This window comes from Neofelis nebulosa, chromosome 16, assembly GCF_028018385.1.
Source record: "Neofelis nebulosa isolate mNeoNeb1 chromosome 16, mNeoNeb1.pri, whole genome shotgun sequence".
Classification (NCBI taxonomy): domain Eukaryota; kingdom Metazoa; phylum Chordata; class Mammalia; order Carnivora; family Felidae; genus Neofelis; species Neofelis nebulosa.
In genome coordinates, this window is record NC_080797.1 from 34,147,214 (window position 1) to 34,171,305 (window position 24,092).

At 41.0% G+C, this 24,092-nt stretch overlaps 1 protein-coding gene across 12 annotated transcripts in view; it reads left to right on the forward strand.

Moving 5' to 3' along the window:
- BRCA1 (BRCA1 DNA repair associated) overlaps positions 1–23,784 on the forward strand; it is a 60,724-nt gene extending 36,940 nt beyond the window's left edge. For 8 of the 12 annotated variants that reach the window (XM_058702615.1, XM_058702614.1, XM_058702612.1 and 5 more), the window contains exons 13-23: positions 2,137–2,263; positions 4,709–4,899; positions 6,755–7,065; positions 9,569–9,656; positions 11,877–11,954; positions 12,447–12,487; positions 15,167–15,250; positions 19,336–19,390; positions 20,961–21,034; positions 21,645–21,705; positions 22,556–23,784. In XM_058702615.1, coding sequence (XP_058558598.1) covers positions 2,137–2,263; positions 4,709–4,899; positions 6,755–7,065; positions 9,569–9,656; positions 11,877–11,954; positions 12,447–12,487; positions 15,167–15,250; positions 19,336–19,390; positions 20,961–21,034; positions 21,645–21,705; positions 22,556–22,701 — 1,256 coding nt within the window. In that variant the 3' untranslated portion in view covers positions 22,702–23,784. The remainder of the gene's footprint in view (positions 1–2,136; positions 2,264–4,708; positions 4,900–6,754; positions 7,066–9,568; positions 9,657–11,876; positions 11,955–12,446; positions 12,488–15,166; positions 15,251–19,335; positions 19,391–20,960; positions 21,035–21,644; positions 21,706–22,555) is intronic. The other 4 variants (XM_058702617.1, XM_058702621.1, XM_058702618.1 and 1 more) reach the window with 1 other exon arrangement.
- The last annotated feature ends 308 nt before the right edge of the window (positions 23,785–24,092 follow it).

Consider the following 24,092-nt stretch of genomic DNA (forward strand, 5'->3'; position numbering starts at 1 on the left):
TGGTACATTGCTAGTAACAAATGGAACTCTAGACTTATTTGGATTTCACCAGTTTTTATTTTTAAGATCCAATATCCTTAAAGATGAAGAAAGCTCCTTTTGTAGGATCTTTACATCAAATGTCCTGCCCTCAGCATAGATCTGCCCTATGGTTTATCTAGGGGTCATTCCCAAGTCTGCATATTTTTGTGCAAATGTGTATCCTTACCCATTATAAATTATGTGTACTTTTCCTCTACAAGTAAAGCTATTTCCTATCAGGTACTTTTTTTTTTTTTTCCAATTACCTGTCATTCATAAAGCAAACATTAGCATTTGTAAGATTATAACCTGTTATAGCGGAAGTGATTTGCAGACATATCTGAGCTTTTCCATCTGGCAGTGCATTCATTTCCGGAAGCACTTGTTCAAAATTCTTAGGTCCCTGCCCCAGAAATTCTGAATCAGTTGGCATGGATGGGTTATGTACTTTTTAAAACTGAATTTCATTGTAGGTTCTGTATTTTGTAGTTTATCATTTCTTAATATCTTTCCTTTCTCCCCAATGTCTTTTCCTTTGATTTCCCCTCCCAATACTTTGCATAATGCTTAGCACATAATAGTCAATAAGTTTATTAAATGTTTGGTCTAGCCCATATTCCCTAGCCGTGAAGAATATAACATGTTAAGACCCCCCCAGAGGAGGGGGTGATTTAAGAGGGACTGTTCCAGGACTTGGGCTCTGGATCCTGTGTTTATGAAATACGGATAAAGGAAGAAGAGCAGAAGAGTTTTGCCCCGTGTTTTTTATGTACTGTTGAGTTATTGAATCCTAACTCAGGTTAGCTTCATTTCTTTGTAGCTTGAGCCATATTGTATTGAGAAGAGCAACTCATGCCAAACGTTCAGGCAGTGGAATGACTTTAACATCTCTGTTTGTGTCTGAAGCTCTCTCACCCTGCTCTGTACCCTTTCACTTTTTTTGAAACCACACACTACCTTTTCTCAATTATCATCCTGGACTTGGGAGGGAATGATACCTGAATTAAAAAGCTTTACATACACAGTTGGAAGAAAAACCTGCTGGTTCATGGTCAGACTCTGCTTCCTTTCAGCAGTTGGGAGTTCTTGGGTTCCTAGAAATGTACAGGTCCAGAAAAGATGCACATGAAGGAAACTATAAATAGTACATTTGAGGATTAGATTTCCCTCCAGGCTACCCAGTGACTTAAAACACAGGTTAATTAATACAGCCTTTTGTTTAAGTTTTTCTGCCTTGATTTATGCATTGTAGCTTTTCTAATAAAGGCTCAAAATAAATTACAATTGTCAGTGACTTTTTAGTGGGTAGAAGACATTTGTAATTTTAAGTATTTGCTTTTGCTTTTTAAAGATTTCTGCCTTTAAGGCATTTCCTAGAAAGCAGTGCTACAAGAATACATTTGGAGGAATTAATAAATAAAAAAAAATCACTAACATGCCAGAACTTTGCCTTGGGTCTGTTGTATGTTTTTTCCTTTCTGGTGCCATTTCATCATTAGTTCCATAGATTACTTCAAGGTTCCTTATCAGTCAGCACCTTGGTTTTTGTGTATATATTAGTTTTGTTTGTTTGTTTTTTTGTTAGTCATTGCAAATGGAGAGCAAACCGTCACCTGGTTTTTCTTTCTCATCTGACCATTCCCGTCTTAATTCCCCATACATACAAAAAGCTCAAACCCCCATCCTCTAGTCTTTGATGTGGAGCCAGTAGGGAATGTGCTTTGTGCTTTCCAGTACTTTCTCTTCCTTGTTATCTGAGGCGATTTCAGAATAATTTATTTTGCTGCACAGATAAAAATTCATTTCCTATTCTTGTTTCCTTATCATCCAGGGCCAAAAAATATATGTTTTTTTGCAGCCTCGTCTCAGCTGGATATCTTAATTTACTCCTGTCTTGAAGTGTGTCCTTTATTGTCATTACTATTTTTTAGTCATTTTGTTTCATTTGGTGCTGCATCACTTATGTTTATAAAATTCTGTCTGATACACTTGTTTTAAAACTAATTTGACTGTTACAGATTGCTGCTTTTGAAAGAATCGATATCCTCACCTGAATTATCACCCTTAAGACAGAGCAGTAAAGTAGATTTCTTTGTTTTCTCATTCCATTTAAAGCAGTATTAACTTCAGAGAAAAGTAGTGACTGCCTTATAAGCCAGAATCCCGAAAGCCTCTCTGCTGACAAATTTCAAGTATCTCTGGATAGTTCCACCAGTAAAACTAAAGAACCGGGAATGAGAAGGTAAGCAGTAATAAATGTCAATTTGTGGTTTCTAAGTAACATCTTTACTTATATTGAGCTCTTATTAAGTTTTTTCACCATACTGCTTTAGTTTTTTGTAAAGAGCCATTTCTGACCTCTCATTGTTCCAGGACACTCTTGTTTAATTGTATGTATGTTTTCTGGGTCTATACAAGGCATGAGCTACGAGCACGATCTGTCCCTCCTGAAGGTCGGAATAAAATTCAGAACTGAAAGCTAAACAAGCCTGAGGGCTGATGGTATTCTTCTCCAAGGCAGCCCTTGCCCTAATCAAAGTTTTTGTCTCTCTAGAAAAAGTTTAGCTATTGATTTACCCAGGAAAATTCAGAATATCTTAAAGGGATGTCTGTTCAAATCATTATTGAGATAAGGCTGTATAGCACTTTATCTACCTTCTGGTTGGATCTTTACAATACTACAGGGGGAGAAGGACAAGTTTGGACTGTTGTTCCTCCTTGATAGTTCAGGACAGAATCTCAGACCCATTAGAGTCCTGCACCTCACCACTCTAGGAAGGAAAAGAAATCATATATTTTTTTAATGTTTATTTTTGAGAGAGAGAGAGAGTGTGTGTGAGTGAGACAGTAGGAGAGACAGAAGGAGATAGAGGATCCAAAGTAGGCTCTGCACTGTCAGCAGAGAGCCCAACACAGGGTTCGAACTCATAAACCGTGAGATCGTGACCTGAGCTGAAGTCAGATGGTTAACCAACTTCGCCACCAAAGTACCCCAGGAATCATATTTATTGGGTTCCTACTGTGTATACATATATTTTTATTTTTTATTTATCTTTCTGAAAATAGTGATAGCTGTCAATAATCTAATCACACTATCTTTCAAGCCTCTTGAACTGAGGATATATTTTTGAGGCTGGGAGACTGACATTGTGGCTTTTACAGAGGAGACAAAGGTCTGGCCTCTATAGGCACTAACTCATGTTTAGAGGTAATGACCTCATTGCCACATTTAATCAATTGAGCTAACCATCCATTTAATATTTAGACTAAGGGGTACTTGGGTGGCTTGGTTGGTTAAATCAAGTGTCTAACTCTTGATTTCAGTTCAGGTCATGATCTCATGGTTCATGAGTTCAAGCCCTGTATAAGGCTCCGTGCTGATAGCATGGAGCCTGCTTGGGATAATCTGTCCCTCTCTCTCCGTCCCTCTCCTGCTCATGCTCTCTTTCTCAAAAATAAATAAGTAGACTTAAAAATATATATATTTTAGACTAAATATTTCTATACCTCCTTCCCCTCTTCCCCAGTGTACCCTCCAGAGTCTTGTATTAAAGAACCTAGACATTGATTGAGCATCCTCCCTTTACAACTCAGGTTTTGCTCCTCTTTAATCCACAGGGCCTAGTTTTATTGCCTGACTTGTAGTAAACTCCACCCAATAATTATTTAATTGACAATTATTTAATGTATGTCCATTGTTAATTTATATTATTATATTATGTCATAATCGATTATATTATTTTAATTATATAACCCATTATAGGGGCGCCTGGGTGGCGCAGTCGGTTAAGCGTCCGACTTCAGCCAGGTCACGATCTCGCGGTCCGTGAGTTCGAGCCCCGCGTCAGGCTCTGGGCTGATGGCTCGGAGCCTGGAGCCTGTTTCCGATTCTGTGTCTCCCTCTCTCTCTGCCCCTCCCCCGTTCATGCTCTGTCTCTCTGTCCCAAAAATAAAAATAAAAAACATTGAAAAAAAAAATTTAAAAAAAAAAAAAATTATATAACCCATTATAATTATAATAATTTGATGATTAATTATTAATCATTGTTTATTATTTAAAGACAAGTATAAATGATGCATTTGAGTATTAATTCTTCAAATCTGTTAAGTGTCCTTTAAATCTGTTGATAAGTATCTTATTCTGCAAAGTCCTAAACACCTGAAAGAGCAGAGGAATAAACCACTGGGTGCATATACTCTTCTGACAATACTTTATAGCTGGCTTTGGTTTTAGAATGGCTTTGGACATTGAAAAGGTAGGAGGTAGGGATGATTCTATGAATTCTGCTAAAACTGGGTAGAAAGAATGAGTGTAGAAATGTCAAAATTAATCAGCTTTGTATTTTTGTGAGAGATCTGTTTGATTCTGAAACATCCATTTGGACTCAAATGGAATAGTGGATAGAATTTGAGTGAGGGACACAGAAATTTGCTGACATGCTTTTAAACAGCTAAGAGATATACTGCCTTGGCCCAGACCCTAAGAGGAGATGTTGTCTGTCAGCCCTGACATGTTGGCAGGCATCGTGGATCCAGACTTCTGGGCAGTCACTCGGGTTCTTTTTCACTAGTCATTCCCCGTCTCTCTGGCAGTAAGCTGTTCGACTTGTGCTTTAGCTGCCCCGGAAGTATGATGAGCCCTTTCATAAGCTGTGCTGGCACCTTTCTCCTTTCATCCTTCTTCTAGGTCTTCTCCTTCTCAATCCTGGCTGTTAGATACTAGGCAGTGTGTGCACAGCCACTCAAGCAGTCTTCAGAGCACAAACTGCCTGTCTCAGAAGGAGCTAATTAAGGCTGTCGATGGGGAGGAGCTACAACTGACTAAGTCAGAGCCCCGAGATTTCATGGAGCAGTCTTATATGCCAAGACAAGATCTGGGTAATATTTTATCTGTTCTAGTGGAGAAAACACTTCTGTTTTACTCTGAATCTGACCTAAAGATATTTCAGTTAATCAACTTTTCAGATGTCTAGCATGTGTAGTCTATCATGAGGGCTTCTGTTATACTTAAACCCATTTTAGAAAAATTGCTTCAATGTTAATCCAAATTTACATGAAAATTATTGCAGCTGTTAATATATCTGTATAGGTTTAGCTCTAACAGTTTTGAGAATGGGAGAGTCTTGTGTACTGTAAATATTTTATTTCAACTGTTAAATAAGAATTCTAGGGTCCTAGGGTACCTGGCTGGCTCAGTCAGTAGAGCATGTGACTCTTGATCTCAGGGTTGTGAGTTCAACCCGGAACTCAGATATGGTGGACACAGAGATTACTTAAAAAAAAGAAAAAAAAAAGTAAAAGAAAAGAATTCTAGGGCCCTAGGATAAAGTTTTCAGTCTGCCCTTTTTTGAAAAATGAGTCAAGGGGCGCCTGGGTGGCGCAGTCGGTTAAGCGTCCGACTTCAACCAGGTCACGATCTCGCGGTCCGTGAGTTCGAGCCCCGCGTCAGGCTCTGGGCTGATGGCTCAGAGCCTGGAGCCTGTTTCCGATTCTGTGTCTCCCTCTCTCTCTGCCCCTCCCCCGTTCATGCTCTGTCTCTCTCTGTCCCAAAAATAAATAAAAAACGTTGAAAAAAAAAAAAAATTTATTTCAACTGTTAAATAAGAATTCTAGGGTCCTAGGGTACCTGGCTGGCTCAGTCAGTAGAGCATGTGACTCTTGATCTCAGGGTTGTGAGTTCAACCCGGAACTCAGATATGGTGGACACAGAGATTACTTAAAAAAAAGAAAAAAAAAAGTAAAAGAAAAGAATTCTAGGGCCCTAGGATAAAGTTTTCAGTCTGCCCTTTTTTGAAAAATGAGTCAAGGGGCGCCTGGGTGGCGCAGTCGGTTAAGCGGCCGACTTCAGCCAGGTCACGATCTTGCGGTCCGTGAGTTCGAGCCCCGCGTCGGGCTCTGTGCTGACAGCTCGGAGCCTGGAGCCTGTTTCCAATTCTGTGTCTCCCTCTCTCTCTGCCCCTCTCCCGTTCATGCTCTGTCTCTCTCTGTCCCAAAAATAAATAAAAAAACGTTGGAAAAAAAAAATTAAAAAAAAAAAAAAAAAAAAAAAAAAAAAAAAAAGAAAAATGAGTCAAATCTCCACAAAGTAAGCTCTTATTTTATGAGTTAATGAATATAAATGACTAGGTATTTTATGCCTTATAAATCACTATAACTGAATGGTGTGTTTTATGGCTTATAAATCAAAGTTTTTTAATCAGTAAAGAAAGTTTTAAATTAGTCCTCAAAAACACATTATTATGAAAGGTACACTTTGGTACCTAAATGTAGTATTTGGCCATGTTCATTAAGGTCATTTTAGGAATCTCATGAATTCTATGTAGCTATGCTTACTTCCTTATGGAGTGACATTTTCTGAAATGTTTCAGGAATGGTCTCCTATTTTTAATTTGGTAAGGGTATCTGATGATTTATTAAGTCAAGAAGACAATGATGTTGTGGATAAAGAAACAAAAATCAAGTATTAGTTTCTTTTTTCAAAATTATTCTCCCTTACAAAAGTACTATATGTTCTTTATGTTCATTGTTAAACAGTTGGAGAATGTAGGTAATAAAAACTCGAAAGGAATATTTAAAATTACTTGTATTCCCGTTACTGGCAATGAAATGCTGTTATATTTCTTTAGTCTGTTGACTTAAACTTTCATTTTTAAAATATAGAATTATGATGAATACTATTTATAATTCAAATTCATTGTCGTGTGGGTTAAACTTCTTTCCTCATGCCTTTCAGAGGGAACCCCTTACTTCGAATCTGGAATCAGCCTCTTCTCTGATGACCCTGAGTCTGATCTCTCTGTGGACAGAGCCCCAGAACCGGTTCATGTTAGCAGCATGCCAACTTCAACCTCTGCCTTGAAATTACCCCAATTTCAAGTTGAAGAATCAGCCAAGAGTACAGCTGCTGTTCATATTACTAATACTGCTGGGTATAATAAGAGGGAAGACATTGAGGGCAAGGAGAAGCCAGAAACGATGTCTTCAACAAAAAGAGTCAACAAAAGAATATCTATGGTGGCATCAGGCTTGACTTCAAAAGAATTGGTGAGTGTATCCATATGTATCTCCCTAACAACTGAGACTTCTTAATGTAGTACAAATAGTTTTAAATAGGTACTAGCAGTGAATAACCTATGAGGAAAAATCTAGGTACCAAGAACAATTCAATGTAATTTAATTTCCATTACTGATTTCTGATCATTGGACCTAGATAAAGCTATAACATAGATTATTTTGTGTATATTTACTTAAGTAAATAATCATTAATATTAGCAGCATGTTGTAGTTTGGGATATAACATAGAACTTTTTAATTTTAATTTTTTTTATCTAAAAAAGCAAGTAGGTATAGTATAGTGGGGTTTTTAAAAAATTTTTTTTGAAGTTTATTATTTTGAGAGACAGAGCGAGCAAGGGAAGGACAGAGAGAGAGGGAGAAAGAGAATCCTAAGCAGGCTCCACACTGTCAGCACAGAGCCTAATGTGGGGCTTGAACTCACGAACCGTGAGATCATGATCTGAGCGGAAACCAAGTTGGTCGCTTAGCCGACTGAGCCACCCAGGCGCCCTTATATAGTATAGTTTTATTCCCCAGAGGAAACACCTTGGTTTACATCTGAGTGAAGTTATGAGCATAATGAACTAAATCCAAAGTGGTTGCAAGCAAACTGCCAGATAGTGGCTTTTCTCCAGGGTTTGTCTCTATCTTGGCTTGTAACAATTATTCAATAGCCTGCTCTGTCGTTTCTACCCTGTAGCACCCTTCCCTCTAATTTGACATGTCCTTGGGCTCGTGGTGCTACAAATAGGAATTGTTTCACATTGTAGAAAAATACCTATTAAAATACCACTGAAATCTTGTTGCTCCTTGGGCTGAGTATAGATTTCAAACATCCTAGGACATTGACCTCCTTGTAGTTAATCACCTTTGGTATCCTTTCATAATAAAATAATTGAGTGAAAAAAAAAATAATTGAATGAATATTTCTTTAAAATCATAAGATAACACACCAGCATATCAGATGGATGCAATAGTGGGTGCCATTTATTGTACACTGAGAAACGACTGAGTCATTCTTAAGTATCTTTCTTAATATATCCTTCCTAGGCTAAGAACCATTTCTCATCCTAACTTCTCTAGTGGTAGTGGCTCAGCATAATATTCTGTGTGGCCTAATGTATCTCACCACCTAAAGGTAAAATAAGCTGTGTCTGCCCTAGTAGATATGACGAATAAATTCTCATCAATAATGCTAGGGTTCCGATCTCACAAGCACATGCCCAGATCAGCTATTTGCCCTGAAAATTCATACCTGTGCCTGTTTATATTGTTCTTGATCATTTGCTTATGCATCTAGAGTTCCCATTATTCATTGAAAATTAGCATTCCATCCTCCCTTGTTTTGTCAGTTCAGCTTTTCAGAGAAGGCTAAAATGATCTAATCTTTTCTTGCCATGGACAATTCGGAGCTGCACATTAGACTGTAAGGGACTCGGGTACGTCTTGTCTTTAAACAAGCAAAGAAGAAAACTTTTCAGCTCTATTCAGACTTGCTGAAGTGTGGTAAATTTATTATGAAAGCTGCTGACTGTAGTACACATGATTAATTCTGGAGCCCATATTAAGATGATCTTTTCAGCAGTTGCTCTTCTAACTAAACACTGTTTCAAGGCTGGGATTTCAACAATTAATCAGTTCAGAATTGCTAATGATCCTGGCAGAGGGCAGTGGCAAAAGGGGGAGGATGTCATTAGCTTCTCTAGCCTCCCTTTTTCAGTGCCCTGTGGCAGTATGGAGTGAGGCAGCTTGAAAGAAAGATGGCCTGATCTCCGTTGCAGGGTTGTGCAGCACATAAATATTGACATGGATGGCGATGCTTGTAAATGATGGCCCTTGGTAAACAAAGTGGTTTACTACACATTAGCTACTGATTGTGTCAACCGTGTCCATAACGGATCTGGTTAATTCCTTTTACTGCCTATTGATTTTTATTTGGTTGATAGATAATAGCTAGAAGGCTTTAGCTTTCTTTCAGGAAGCATATGAATCTCTTCCAATCCTTATCCTTAAGAGAAATTGATGGTTTTTACACTGACCTTTAGAAGCATCTTGCCTTGAATGTTTTGTAACTATCAGAGGGTTGAATCAGGTTTTTAAGCCGCATATCTGTAGCGTAACATTCTGAACAGGCTGGTTACCTCTTGGCTTACGAAGTGTAGGCTGATAAATCTAAATTATAGTAGCGTATCGCTCTGCAAAGAAACTGTCTTAGGGTATCAAATGATAGCTGCTATTAAAGGGAAAAATTATTATTTTGAATCCTGGTTTGTATTTCCATGGCTACTAGCACAGACTATTTTAGAATTTTTCCCTCTGATTTATACATAATTTTTATTAAATTCCTATTTATTTTGGGACTTCAGGCATGTTAGAATAAAAGGGGTGTACCTTTTGTGAGGAAAATGAAGACTCAAAGCTAGGGTAACTAATAGTCTGAGCTCTGTACAAGAGGTAATTTATTATGATGTAATATTTGATTTGATTTCAGGTGCTTGTGCAGAAGTTTGCCAGAAGACACCAAATCACCTTAACTAATGTAATTTCTGAAGAGACTACTCATGTCATTATGAAAACAGGTATACCAAGAGCCTTTCCAGAGCATGTTGCATCTGTTGCATAAAACCACATGAAGAAATGGGAATATTTGTTCAGCATAGCATGGCTGGCAGTCTTCCAGTTGTCAGCCAATTATTTATGAGAGAAAAATAAAAGTTTTGCTACTTCCTGGCCCCCTTTTGTTTGGGTTAAGATTTGGAGAATCAGGAGCGCAAACGATGAACCACTTCTAGTCCACCCTGCCTGGACCACACTGTGTGAAGGGCTTTCTGATAAAGCACAGCCGAAGTCCTGGAGGAACAAATGGGGCAAAGAGGAGAATGAAGTGAGCCTGCGCTCAAAATCCAGGCAGTTGGAAACGCTAGCCCCCTGTCCACTCTGTCTCCTAGCTCTACTCCGCACACCAAGTTTGAGTGCAGTTGGGAGTTTTTCAGGATCCAGGTCCATTGTCAGTTCTGAGGTAGCCTAGCATAGGAAACAGGAAAAAGAGAAGGGGAAATTCATTTGTCCTACACCTTCCCCTTTTCCAGTCTTAATTATGGCTTTTGTGATAATGGAGACCTCAGAGGCTTTGAACTAAATCTAAGTAAACATTTCAGGGCTGCTGAAAAAGCTCATTTGAAATTGGGCCTTATTAATAGAAGCCTGGTGTCCAGAACAAGCAAAGTGAAGATCCTGACCCCCCCCCCCCCCAACTGCAAAGTGAAGATCCTGACCGCCCCCCCCCCAACTGCATTCTCTGCTGGAGGGGCTGCCTGGAAAGTGTGTGCTCTGCTTTGAGCACCATACTTCCTTTTGAAGCTGGTCACTGACAGACTAGAGTGTTTACCCAGAGGTAGATGATGAGGATGGGGGAAAGGAATTCAAAGCAGTGTCATTTGAAGAACCGGTGAAGGAACGGAAAGACTTAAGGGAACAAGACAGCTGTCTTCCAATATTTGAACAGCTGATTTCTGGAAGAGGAGATGGACTCACTTGTTGGGCTCCAAAAAGATGCAGATTGGAGTTCAATTCTTAAAGCCTTTCTCGCAAAACTGACTCTCTGGAAATACAGTGGTCCTCTCCAGGATGTTTCTGTCATGTAGCTGCAGGCACTTGAGCATAGGGTCCAGACTCCTTGGCAGGGACACATTGCCCTAAAACCTCTAAGATCTTAGGTTTCTACTGTACAAAGACCATACCACAGGGTAAGAGGATAATGCTCACAGGAATCAAGTGCCACAACAAGATACTTTGAGCGAAGTAACATTTTAGAGATGGATGTCAGTAAAGTTTAATATAGCTTAAGCTAGCTATAGTTGTGGATCAAAGCTGCTGAAAGGTGAGAAGAAAACTTTAAAATGTAAATTAAATCTAAAGTAGTTCAGTCTTTAAACTCAAAGACAATACAACATTTGCTACTTTTAAACTAAAAAGGAGCTAAAATTTCTGGGTTTAAAGCATATTACTAAATCAACTTGTACAACAGGTAAAAAGCTCTAAAATTTGAAGAAAAAAAAGGGCTTTTAAAAATCTGTGAAGAATTCTGGGAGAGAGAATGGCTATTGCTTCTACTGGCAGATGGCCTACTGTGTTTAGGATTTAGTTAAATACATTTCTCCTGTTTAAAACTAAGTGTTCTTTCCTCAGTTTGCTTAGTTCTTCAAAGGAGGCCTTTGAAATGCTAAGAAAAACAGAACTGATTCTTCAGCTACTACCTTCTGAAGTACATAGAAAAGAGAAAAGCTGTGAAAATAGTCTATTTTTCCTGTGCCTCTCAGGGGACTTAGAAATTAAGGGGTTAGGATTCCCCAGGTAGAAGTTCTGGGTGGTGAAACCTTGTCGCTTACATGGACATTTCAGATTCAGGATTTCAATAATGCTGCTTTTGTCTCCTTTCACATTTTTCCATCCAGTAAAATAGATCTTCCCTAGCCAAGTGTATCAATACTACTGATAAGGGTGATTTCTTCAACGCAATGACAGTCATCTTTAGCCAACGTTGGCACCTGGAAGATAGAGCAGACCTTTCCTGTGGTCTCAACCTCCTATCAGCCTTTCCCAGGCCTCCAAAGATGCACACTTGCTGCTTATAATTAGGGTGCTTCTGGCCTCTGAGCCTATCACCTGGGCTGTCAGAATCATCAATCCGGATTGATCTCAAGTAGCATAAGTTGCTAGGGACACTTTAGCTTCTTAAAGCAGAACTTGCTGATTTTTGTTTTCAACTGCTAATCCTTTGGATGTTTTTCATCCTGCAGATGCTGAGTTTGTGTGTGAACGGACACTGAAATATTTTCTGGGTATTGCAGGAGGAAAATGGGTAGTTAGCTATTTCTGTAAGTACAATATAATGTCCCCCCTCCTCCCTTTAACACCTCAGAATTGCATTTTTACACCTAACATTTTAACACCTAAGGTTTTTGCTGATGCTGAATCTGAATTACCAACAGGTCTTTAATGGTAACACAAAACTAGCTTTATCTTGAATGCATATCTCTTTGTTCGGATAAAGCTGGTGATGTTGGGGAAAATGGATTTCTTTTTATAACTAATACGACCTAATCTGCTCCTAGCAATGTTAGCATAGGAACTAAGGATTTATTTAATAGCAGGCAGAAATCCATGTGCAGCAGGCACTTTTATAATGTTTAAATTAAGCCACCACTGTGTCTCCAGAAGGAAATCTATTAAGGGGCTATTGCTTTAGAGAGAGGACCTTTACTCAGTGTTGCCCTCTGTGCTGTACGGTATCGCTTCACCATCCACCTCTGTGAAAAGAGCATGTTCTTCTGCCTTTGTGTGACCTGTGTTTTCTGTCCTCTCTTTAGGGGTGACCCAGTCCATTAAAGAAAGAAAGATGCTAGATGAGGTAGGTACTTGATCTTACAGACTAGTCAGAAAGACTTGGTGCCACTGAGTCACAAAATCATTGAATACTTCTCTGTTTCCTTTTTTTATACTGCTTTCCAAAGACTTTCCTTGACAATGTGGACCATCAAGAATTACACAGAGCAAACCAGGAAATTCTGCATTCTCACTCATTTGTTTAAGTGTCAATAGAAGGGCGCCTGGGTGGCTCCGTTGGTTAAGCGGGCTTGGGTCATGATCTCGTGGTCCATGAGTTCAAGCCTCGCTTTGGGCTCTGTGCTGACAGCTCAGAGCCTGGAGCCTGCTTCGGATTCTGTGTCTCCCTCTCTCTCTGACCCTCCCCCGTTCATGCTCTGTCTCTCTCTGTCTCAAAAATAAATAAACATTAAAAAAAAAATTAAGTGTCAATGGAAACAATCCTTTTCTCAGAGGAAGGAAAAGGAATTTATTTTTTTTTAAACATGAAGATTTTATTTATTTTTTATTTTTTTACTGTTTATTTATTTTTGAGAGAGACACAGAATGCAAGTGGGCTGGGGCAGAGAGAGAGGGAGGCACAGAATCTGAAACAGGCTTCAGGCTCCGAGCTGTCAGCACAGAGCCTGACGCAGGGCTCGAACTCACAAGCTGTGAGATCATGACCTGAGCTGAAGTCAGACACTCAACCGACTGAGCCACCCAGGCACCCCAGGAAAAGGAATTTATAAAGCAGAAAGGAAGACCCGTAAGCTTAAGAAACAGGCCCACCTAAATCTTACATTCATATACCTTGGTAGAAAACTGTTGTTGAAGAGAAACCCTTCATATTAACATGCAGATGTATCTACTTAAAAATCATATTCCTTCAAAGGGATGTTACTCTTTATGATCCTAAGAACAGTGAGAGGTAAATAAGACAGGGTGTAGGAGGAAGAATCATTTTAGAACAGAGCCATCTAAGAACTGCTGGTGACAACAGACAAGGCAAAATAAAATTAGCAAAAGCAGTTTTAAGCTATTATGCACTATTTAGCATATTTATAATTAATTAAATGGCATTTTGTTGGTTTTAATTTTGATTCAGTGACCTAATATGGTTGGGAGCCTACTATGTCCTGGACACCAGGAATAGAGCAGTAGATAAGATTGCTGGGTCCCTGCTCTGGTGGGATTCATGTTCTATTGAGGGGAGACATACAATAAATAAAGATACATTTAAAATACCAATAAATACTATGGAATAAAAACTTTAAAAAATGATAGTAGCCAAATAATAAAAAATACATACATACATACAATGGAGAAATAATATAGAACAACAGACTAGCAGCTGACTAGGGACAGAGGTTGACTACTTAAGGAGACCAGTGAAAGCTTTCTGAAAGCTTGAGCCGAGACCTAAATAAAAAGAATTGGCCTGGAAAAATGTAGGAAACAAATGTTAACAGGCAGAAGAACTGCAAACATAAATGTCTTGAGGTAGGAATGAGTTTGGTTTATTAAAGAAAAATAGGCCCGTGTAGCAGGAGAGTAGTAATTGCCAAATTCTATGTAGAGAGCAGAGGTTGGACCAGGGGTTGGAGAAGATCACGGACAAGGGCCAGATCACATAGGATTTGGTGGAAGTCATGGTAAGGAATTTGACTTTTATTTGTAGGGTAATTGGAGGCATGGAGGTGGGAAGAAGAGGTTGATTTACGTTTGGGGATAGGACCTACTAAAGGGTTAAATTTGGAGGATGAGGTAAAGGGAGGCATTCAGGGGCTAACACTTAGGGTTTGGGCCTGAACAAGAATGGGTGCCAGTAATAGTAAATCAGATCAGGAAGATATGGAGAAGGAGCACCTTGAGGGGGAAGAAGTAGAATCAAGAGCTCTGTTTTAGACTGTGAATTTGGGGATGTATATTAGACTTCCAGGTAGAGAGCTTAAGTAGGCACAGGGGTGCAATCAGGACAAGGAATTTGAGGGTCAGCTTCAAATAGATGACATTTTTAGCACTAGACTCTTCTCACTCAAGTGACTACGAAATGTTAAGTGTTCTTTCCTCTAATAACAGCCTGTAGTTACACTCATGACTTTGTCTTCCCTACAATCAAGTGTCAGTCAGAATTGTTCCCGGGCATTCTTCCCCAAAATTCTCCCAAAAGCTCTAACCTCCCCAGTCACATTATTCTTTACTTCCTTGTCCTTGACCAGTCAAAATGGTGATTATGAAAAGCCTCTAACTTTCTTTACTGGGTTAAATCTATATTTTATCATTTTGGTCTCATTAACTGTAAATCTCTCAATGGAAATCTGAGAAGCCCTTATTTCTTTAGATGGTAATACACAGTTGATTTAAGAGATCAGGAATTCTCCAGTTATCTTTATAACAGCACAGTATTAGCAGTTTAATCTAAATGCTAAGTGAATGTTTTGAGAAGAGATAGATGTTAAAAATTAAAATACGTTAAGTCCCAATGAGCTGAAAAGCCAATTGTTAATTTCTGCCCACAAAGATTTACTTCAGTGAATTGATTTCAGCAGCTGAGATGCTGGTCATTTCATTCAGTCACCAAAAAGAATGATTTTGGGGGGTGGGAGTAGGGTTGTCAAAATTTGACAGTACTGAATTCCTTAATACGACTTATCTACTCCACTTCCATTGAAGGAGGTTTCTCTTTCTCTGATCCCTGTGGTGTGCGTTGGTTTTTTTCCAGCATGATTTTGAAGTCAGAGGAGATGTTGTCAATGGAAGAAACCACCAGGGTCCAAAGCGAGCAAGAGAATCCCGGGACAGAAAGGTAAAGTCCCCCTCTGCCTTGTTGTCAAAAACCCCACCCATACCCCTGCATTCCAGTCCCCTTGGTAGAGATGGTCTCATTCATCTGTGAGGGGCACTGGATACTCACTTGCTGGAGTTCTAACTAGGTGCTTCCATGTAGGCTCTTTTTTAGTTGCCCTAGCCCTGTAATAAGGTAAATAAGTATTCTCTCCATTTTATGAATGAAGGAGCTTAGACGTGTAGAGAAGCTATGTACTTTGGACCCCAGTCTAGGATTCAAAACTCAGCTGATAAGGGGCAGAGCTGGAATTTGAAACAGATGTGAATCTAAGGCCGTTGCTCTTTCCACTTCACTGTGGTGTCTTCCTCTAAGGTAATGTGGTCACTGCTGTGAGGGAGATGTACAGTGCTGTCTGTGGAAGCACAGAAGAGAAAGTGTTTGTTAATCAGTAGCTAACATCTTTATAACCTACACCGTATGCTAGGGTCTGCTCTAAACACTCAATCATATTTTAACTAATTAACAATTTTACAGTAGCCCTATGAGGTGTATACTATAATTATACCTATTTTATAGATGAGAAAATTAAAAGCTCAGAGAGATTGAGTAGATTGCCCAAGCTCACAGAGCTAGTGGGAACCCATGACTAGTTGAACTCATGCAGTCAAGCTCCAGAATCTGAGCTCTTAACAATACCATAGTTTCTTGGGACATGTGGCTGGCTCAGTCCATGGAGCATGCGACTCTTGATCTCAGGGTTATAGGTTTGAGCCCCACATTGGGTGTAGAGATTACTTAAAAAAGTAAACTCTTAGGACTCCTGGGTAGCTTAGTCAGTTAAGCATCTGACGTCGGCTAGGTGATGATCTCACAGTTCATGAGTTTATGCCCCACATTGGGCTCTCTGCTGTCTCACTGTGGAGCCCGCTTTGGACCCAGATCCTCTGTCTCCCTCTGTCTGCCCCCCTCCCCCACAACCCCGACCCCCTGTGCATGTGCACTCTTTCTCAAAAATAAACAAAAAATAAAATCTTGAGGCACCTGGTGGCTCAGTTGGTTGAACATCCAACTCTTGATTTCAGCTCAGGTCATGATCCCAGGGTTGTGGGATTGAGCCCTGTGTCGGGCTCTGCACTGAGCATGGAGCCTGCTTAAGATTTTCTCTATCTCTCTCTCTCTCTCTCTCTCTCTCTGCTCCTCTACCACGCTCAGACACACATGCGCACTCTCTCTCTCTCTCTCTCTCTCTCTTTCCCTCACTCTCTCAAATATAAATAAATGAAATGAAATGAAATGAAGTCTTAAAAAGAGGAGCACCTGGGTGGCTCAGTCAGTTGAGGGTCTGACTCTTGGTTTCAGCTCAGTCATGATCTCACGGTTTCATGAGTTCGGGCCCAGTATCGAGCTCTTTGGTGACAGTGTGAAGCCTGCTTGGGATTCTGTGTCTCCCTCTCTCTCTGCCCCTATCCCATTTACACTGTCTCTCTCAAAAATAAATAATAAACTTTTTTTTAAATCTTAAAAAAGAAACAATACTAGGGGTGCCTGGCTGACTCATTTGGAAGAGCATGCAGCTCTTGAACTCGGGGTCATGAGTTCAAGCCCCATGTTGGGTCAGAGATTAAATACATCCATATATACATATATACATACATACATACTTTTAAAAAATCTTAAGTGTACAATACCATAGTTTCTTGGAAAGTCATAGATTTCACAGAGGAAAAAAATAGGTTATTCTAACAATTTTACAAATGAAGGCCTAGAGGCCCAGGAAGACTCCATGATTTTTTCCCAGATCACACTGTAGCAGATTATGGAGGCAAAGCATTGTCTCTCTGTCAGGGAGAAGTCCAAGCATGGTTTTGCATCTGCCTGTCAGGCCTGAACCTGCTGCTTTCTCAGGTCACTGACTGAGCACTTCCATGCCTAGTCTGCATTTCTTCTTTTTTAAAAGTTTGCCTTTTTTTCTTCCTTTTTTAAATGGGCATTTTAGAACATCCCCATACGGAGCACTGTCTGTCCCTTTACAGAAGTTGAGAAAGAACCAGTGGAGGAGATTTTCTAGGGAAAACTGCTTTGGGAGAGCTCTGAACCCTTGAGCCCATCCCCACCCTCTGAACCTATCGAGTAACTTCCAGATGCCAAGGAAAGCTATTGGCCCTGTTTTTGCTTCTGCCTTCACTCCAGGGGAGTTCTGTGTGAGCCAGCCATTTGTTTTTATTCCATTGTACGCAAGGCCGAATTAGCACCAGATTCTTCCTCCTTCAAAGGAAATTCCAGCGTTTGAGGGTTTTCCCTAAATTTGGGATGGCAGTGATGGAAGGTGCCTGGTCAAAGTAATGATGTTCTGAAAATACTAAATGTCACTGTAATATTTTCCCGTGGAAGAGAAATGTATTTGTAGCTGTAGAAGTGAAACTTCAGATTTCTAAACTCATCTCCTAACTAGCCATCCTCATCAGTGAGTGTCAGCTTGGACACAAAAATTCCTAATCTTTTGTACTTTTCACAGCAATGTTGGGCTCCAGACGGCTGCTTGGGGGCAGCTTTTAGCATTATGAGCATCTAGATCCTGTCAACAGGTTGGGGATGCAGTTTATTCATACAGATACTGAGAATGGCATATATGGAGGCTGTCACTTAAAACAGAAACAGACTTGTCCTGCTGCTCTTCTTATTCCTTTGGCTGTAGTTAAAATGGGGGTGGGGAGGCTCATTTCCTAAAAGGCCACGATGAGTTTTTAGCTCCTGAGTTTTCTGTACCCCCATCTCTCTTATTTAAACAAGGTGAGTTCCAGGCCTAGGCAGTCTTTTTAGTGGAATGGGGAGAAAGAGGGTCAAGAGAATGATGTTTACCCAAATGGTATCTATCCAGCCAACTGACACAACTTGAGATTTCTTTTAAATGATATGCTAGTGCTTGCCTAAGAACCTGTGCCAATTTGTGTGTAAGAATTTGCCTGTCCAACACCGTAGCCACCGGCCACATGCCGCCGTTTTGAAATTTAGATGACTAAAACTAAATAAAATAGGAAGTGTAGGTCCTCACCCACCATGACCACATTTCAAGACTTTGGTATCTACATGTGACTTGGGCACCTTATTAACACAAACAGAGAACATTTCCATCATCACAGAAAGTTCTTTTGGGCAGTGCCAGCCAGCACTGTATGTAAGTGGAAGAGGCACCTTGGAGGCACAGTATAATCTGTGTCTCCTGGAAACCAGGCAGTCAGGTCAGCTCAATGAGGAGAGGTAGAACCAGGCTTCACTTCTAGATTAGATTAACTTCTAGATTAAAAATGGTTTAGGTTGCCTAAAGGAACAATGGCTGTTCTTAAAGCAGTGTGAAGGCAGGAACAGATGTTCAGAGACCAGAGAAAGAGGAGAAAAAGAGCATGTAAAATCAACATAGACCTCTCTGACAGTTAGAATTATGGTTCGTATTAATGTACCAAGTCTGCATAAAAACACCAAACTGCAGCTAAAAGCTTGAATATCTAGCCATCCAAGACTTTTATTAAATATAAAGAAGGCCCAGGTTTTTTGGGTCTCTAACAAGAAATGAAGTCACCAGGAAGGAGCCCGGGCCTGATTGGTGGTGAAGTGGAAAGCTCAGCCTCTGAATAACAAAGAGTGACCCTAGTGTGGACCAATTACTCACACACTTTTAAAAAGTCCTCTAAGGGGCGCCTGGGTGGCTCAGTCGGTTAAGCGTCCGACTTAGGCTCAGGTCATGATCTTGCGGTTCCTGAGTTCAAGCCTCGCTTCGGGCTCTGTGCTGACAGCTCAGAGCCTGGAGCCTGTTTCAGATTCTGTGTCTCCCTCTCTCTCTCTCTGACCCTCCCCCATTCATGCTCTGTCTCTCTCTGTCTCAAAAATAAATAAACATTAAAAAAAAAAAAAAAGTCCTCTAAAATCCATCCACGTTCTGACATTACACTGATTGTCTCCGTGACATCGCAGAAGTTATCAGGTGGTAAAGAAAAAAGAAAGTCCTTCATTTTCGAGAGTCTCTTTATGCTGTTTTTTATAAAATGCATACTCTTTTATAATTGGTGTTTCTTTCCCTTCCTCCTTCTGTGCCACTCTTCTCCCAGATCTTCGGGGGCCTAGAAATCTGTTGCTATGGGCCCTTTACCAACATGCCCACAGGTAAGAGACCGGGAGAAGTGGCGAGTCCAGCACCAGCCTTTCCCCTTACATGGTAAAGTGTTACAGGAGAGGCCATCCCTTTTAAGGGGGTTCCTCAGGTTGGTGAGGTGTTCTAGAGGTTTTTCTATTTCTCTACCACCTGTCAGGCAAAACTGCGCTTAAACGTTACCCTGTGGCAAAAAAACAGCCCTGTGCCCCTTCCTGAGAGCTAGAAGTCAGTGAAAAGTTAGGTTCTAGGATGCAGTGTTCTATGCTCAAGTGGGGTAGAGCTGCCCTTCTTGCCCTTTGCTTTAAGGAAGGAGGGAAGTCATAAGTTAGGGAGAAGATACCTTTCAGATTTGTAAATGTTAAGAAGGAATTCTGCTCTTCCTAAACCATCTTCATTTGATACTAAGAAGCAAACACAGCGGCTGCATAAGCCCTGTGGGCCTGGGGCCCCACACAGGCCCAGAGCAGGCAGGGGAAGACTCTGCATGAACATTTTCTAATTAACTTTGACATTGAATGTGATGTTATGTTTAGGAGTGCTGTGGGGCTCAACTCTGCAGTTGTGTAGCACTGAGGCCCTGGTATGTGTATAGGTTTGGTTTGTTCTCTTCAAAACAAAGTCCGCCCACCTTTGCTTCTGTGCCCCCTTCCACCCCAGGGATCAGGTTCTCTTGCTCCTCAGAAGATGGCCTTGGCATCTAGTCAGGGACAGATGAGCAGCCCCAAGAGGGCCTGGCAAAGTAATTTTGCTTCTGTCTTCTTTATTGGTTATTGATTGGATTTTTATGAAATTTCCAAGTGCCACTTGAGGATTTCTCAGTGTTTTTGTTCTTTGGTGTAATGAAAACCAGGTCTCTAGCAGGTATCATTTTAGAGATGAGTCTGTTGACCTCGGTTTATTCAGACAAATAGGAGCACCTCAGCAATCCCCAGAGGCCCAGAAGCCATTCATTGGTCGGTTCTGCTGATTTTCCAGCTGCAAGGGGAACATCTGTATAATCCCTTTTGGTTTCTGTTCCCCCGAATGTGTTGATTCCAGCTCAGCACGTAGCCCTTCCCCACTGATGTGCTGAGTCTCTGTCCAGGATGATGTGTATTTTTTTTTGACTGAATGAATTATCTTCCTGTCTCTTGACATTTACAGTAATTACCACCAAGTATGGTGCTCTTGGTGGCCGTGATTATCAATTACCAACACAGAATTAGGCAGGGAGGGAGGGAAGGCAAGTGAGCATTTTTTCACAGTATCTTAGCCAGCAATTTAGCAATTTAAGGGAAATTAGATCTTGGATTCTTTTCTTCCAAAGTGTTTTATTTGAGAGACTGTCAAACCTTATCTGCCAAGTGGCCTTTTGGGGACCAATAACCAGAGTAGGTAGCATATTGGTGGCAAATTGACTTAGAATCCATACCTGGTATAGATTCTAGGTCAAGGCCTCTCTGTCCTTTTGGAGCAGAGAGGTGGAGACTCTCCCACTGAGAAGTCTTGCTGTAAGCCTTCATCCAGAGGAGCATGGGGTAGAGGGCACAGGTTAAGTGTGTAGAGTACTGTGGTGATTTTAGGTCTGTATGTGCTATTTAGATCAACTAGAGTGGATGGTGTGCCTCTGTGGGGCTTCTGTGGTGAAGAGGCCTTCGTTATTCACTCTCAGCAAGGTAAGTGATGCCCTGCCAAATATCTGTCCTATGATTGAGCAAGGCTGGTTGGTACCCATCCATCCCTACGAACCCTGCCAGTGGACCTCAGAAGCCTCTCTGCTCTGAGTCTTCTCTGACCATGTACCAGTGCCAGAAGATGCCATCTGTGGAGGATGAGTAAGGGCTTGAGTTCTCCAAGTATTTAATTTATTGAGGGAAGACTCTCCCTCCAACCCTTCCTTTTTGCTATGTGCCCATCCCCCTCCTTTCTGTGGTTGCACCTAAACTAGTCTGCTTCAGCAAACCGTCAAGAAATGGTGAAGTGATGGGGCCCCTGGGTGGCTCAGTCGGTTAAGCGTCCGACTTCGGCTCAGGTCATGATCTCACGGTCCGTGAGTTCGAGCCCCGCGTCGGGTTCTGTGCTGACAGCTCAGAGCCTGGAGCCTGTTTCAGATTCTGTGTCTCCCTCTCTCTGACCCTCCCCCGTTCATGCTCTGTCTCTCTCTGTCTCAAAAATAAATAAACGTTAAAAAAAATTAAAAAAAAAAAAAAAAAAGAAATGGTGAAGTGACTGTTCTAAAAGCCCTGCTCTGATACCCTCAATGCTGTTTCCTTCCCGGGGATACAGGCTACTCACCCAGTTGTGGTCGTGCAACCGGATGCCTGGACAGAGGACAGTGGCTTCCATGGTAAGTCTTGCTATAAGCCTTTGTCCAGAGGAGTATGGGTTGCAGGGCCCAGGTTAAGTATGAAGACTATGGTCATTTTAGGTCTAAATGTCCTGATTTGATCAACCAGAGTAGATGGTGCACCTGTGTGGGGCTTTAGAAGGCCATAGGAATGTGCCTATGAGATATGGGATCTGTGTGATGAGTTTGGGTCACCACAGGTCACCCATTGTTTGATTAACACAGTTCTCAGCATCTTCTAGGTGCTCAATGAATATTTGAATGAATGAATGCATGCATGCATGCATGCCTAAAATGACTTTTTAAAAGTTTTTGTGGTGTCTTTTGTGTTATAAAAGTAAGGCATGAACTATTTCCATTGGTGGAGGTTAAATATTAATTAATGTTCATCACATAAAATATAAATGAACACAAACACAACAAAATAATCCCAGTAATCTCACCACTTGAAGATGGTGATGGTAAAATTCTACGAGGCATGCGTGCGTATATATGTACACACATGTATTTCACACAGATGTGATTGTGCTCGTCATCTGTTTTGCTTTCTCTTCTAAGATGTTGCAAAACCATTAAACTGCAATGCTGTTTTGCTCTCTGGTGACTTCCTTTAACAGATTGGAGCTCATGTTACTAAAGTTGCCAGAGGCTGTAGGCTTTCACCAGCAGTCACTCCTCAGGCTTCTAAATAAGGTCCTATGTCCTGAAGCATTACTTAAGATCAACCGTTTTGCACCTACCTGAGTAACGCTGTGAACTCATACAACCAGGTCCCCAGGAGTAGATTGACAAGAGTCTGGCCTGGGAAAATGTGAATTGACTAATTTCTGTTTGCATTCTTTGTCCCCAGCGATTGGGCAGATGTGTGAGGCACCTGTGGTGACCCGAGAGTGGGTATTGGACAGTGTAGCCCTCTACCAGTGCCAGGAGCTGGACACCTACCTGATCCCCCAGATTCCCAGAGCTACTGCTGACCTCAGCCAGCCATGTGTGTAGCGTATAGGGCCTGTCACCACAGAACCCCAAGAATGATCGTAAGAAGCAGTCGTTTTCCAGGCCCTGGGAGCTCCTCTTCAGTCTTTCCACAGTCCCGGTTACTGAATATTTTATATACATCAGCCTGAGAAGAAATTCTGGTATGCAAGGGGCCCTTAAAGATTTTCTGCTTCAAGTCTCCCTTTGAAATCTACCATGAGCACAAAATTGTGGTAATTTTTCACCTGAAAAGAATTTAAAACCATTTAAACGCCGCCAATTGAGCAAGATGCTGATTCATAATTTATCAGCCCTATTCTTCGTACTGGGGATGTTGGCTTAGAGCTGGAGGCACAGAATGGCTGGCCTCAGGAGAATAGCTGGTCTCCCTAAGTTTGCTTCCCTAAAATCCTGTGTTCATAAAGGCCAAGAGTTAGACCCTTCAGTGGGAAGCAAGTACTTGGGGAAATCTGTGATGTGACTTAAAATCAGAACAGCCCTTGGGCGGCTCTCAAATGTTGGAGTGGATGGAGCTTGGGTGGGGGCCTGGAGGGATTCAGAGGCAGGTAATGGATATAAATATGAACCTTGAGGGTTTGAGGAAAAGGGAGTCGTCCTGCCCTTTAGAAATCCAGATTTCTAAAAGATTTCTTAGCACTGATATGCTCTGAAATAGCAGAATCTTTTCAAGAACTGATGTCCAAAGAGGGTCTTCTAATTCCCCATTAGAAATAAATACAGTGTTTATTGTTGTAGCTCTGATATGTCACCCATTCTTCTTGAAATACAAGATCTCTGACAGGGATATTTCATGTCTATAAAATGACGGCTCCCACCAGGAAAGGAGCTGTTGCTTTCCTTGACGTAATTTTCTTCTTTTTGCTTCCTATTGCCGAACTGTACAGCTTCATAAATAATTTTGTGTGCTGAAGGAAGAGAAAGTGTTTTTCATAAACTCATTATCCAGGCCTGTTTATAGCTGTTGGAAGGACTAGGTCTTCCTTAGCCCCCTAGTGTGTGAGGGCAGTGCAGACTTGACTGTACAAAATACATTTTGTAAACGTTGTTGCTGTTCACCTGCAAATAAATTTGCTTTCACTTTCACCAAGCATGACTTCTTGAAGCTTACAGCTACAGACTTGCTCAGACCCTAGTACCAACTCCTAGCGTTATCAAGGGGGCTTTGGTACCTATCATATTTTCTATTTCTGCCATTGCAAATTGTCACAAATCTAGTGGCTTAAAATAACAGCCACTTATTGTCTCACAGTTCTGTAGGTCAGAAAGCCGAGTTGGCTCAACTGATTAGTTTCACAAGACCAAAATCAAGGCAACAAGGCTGTGTTCCTTTCTAGAGGCTCTGGGGATGAATCAGCTTCCAAGCTCATTTCATGTTGTTGGCCAGAATGTTC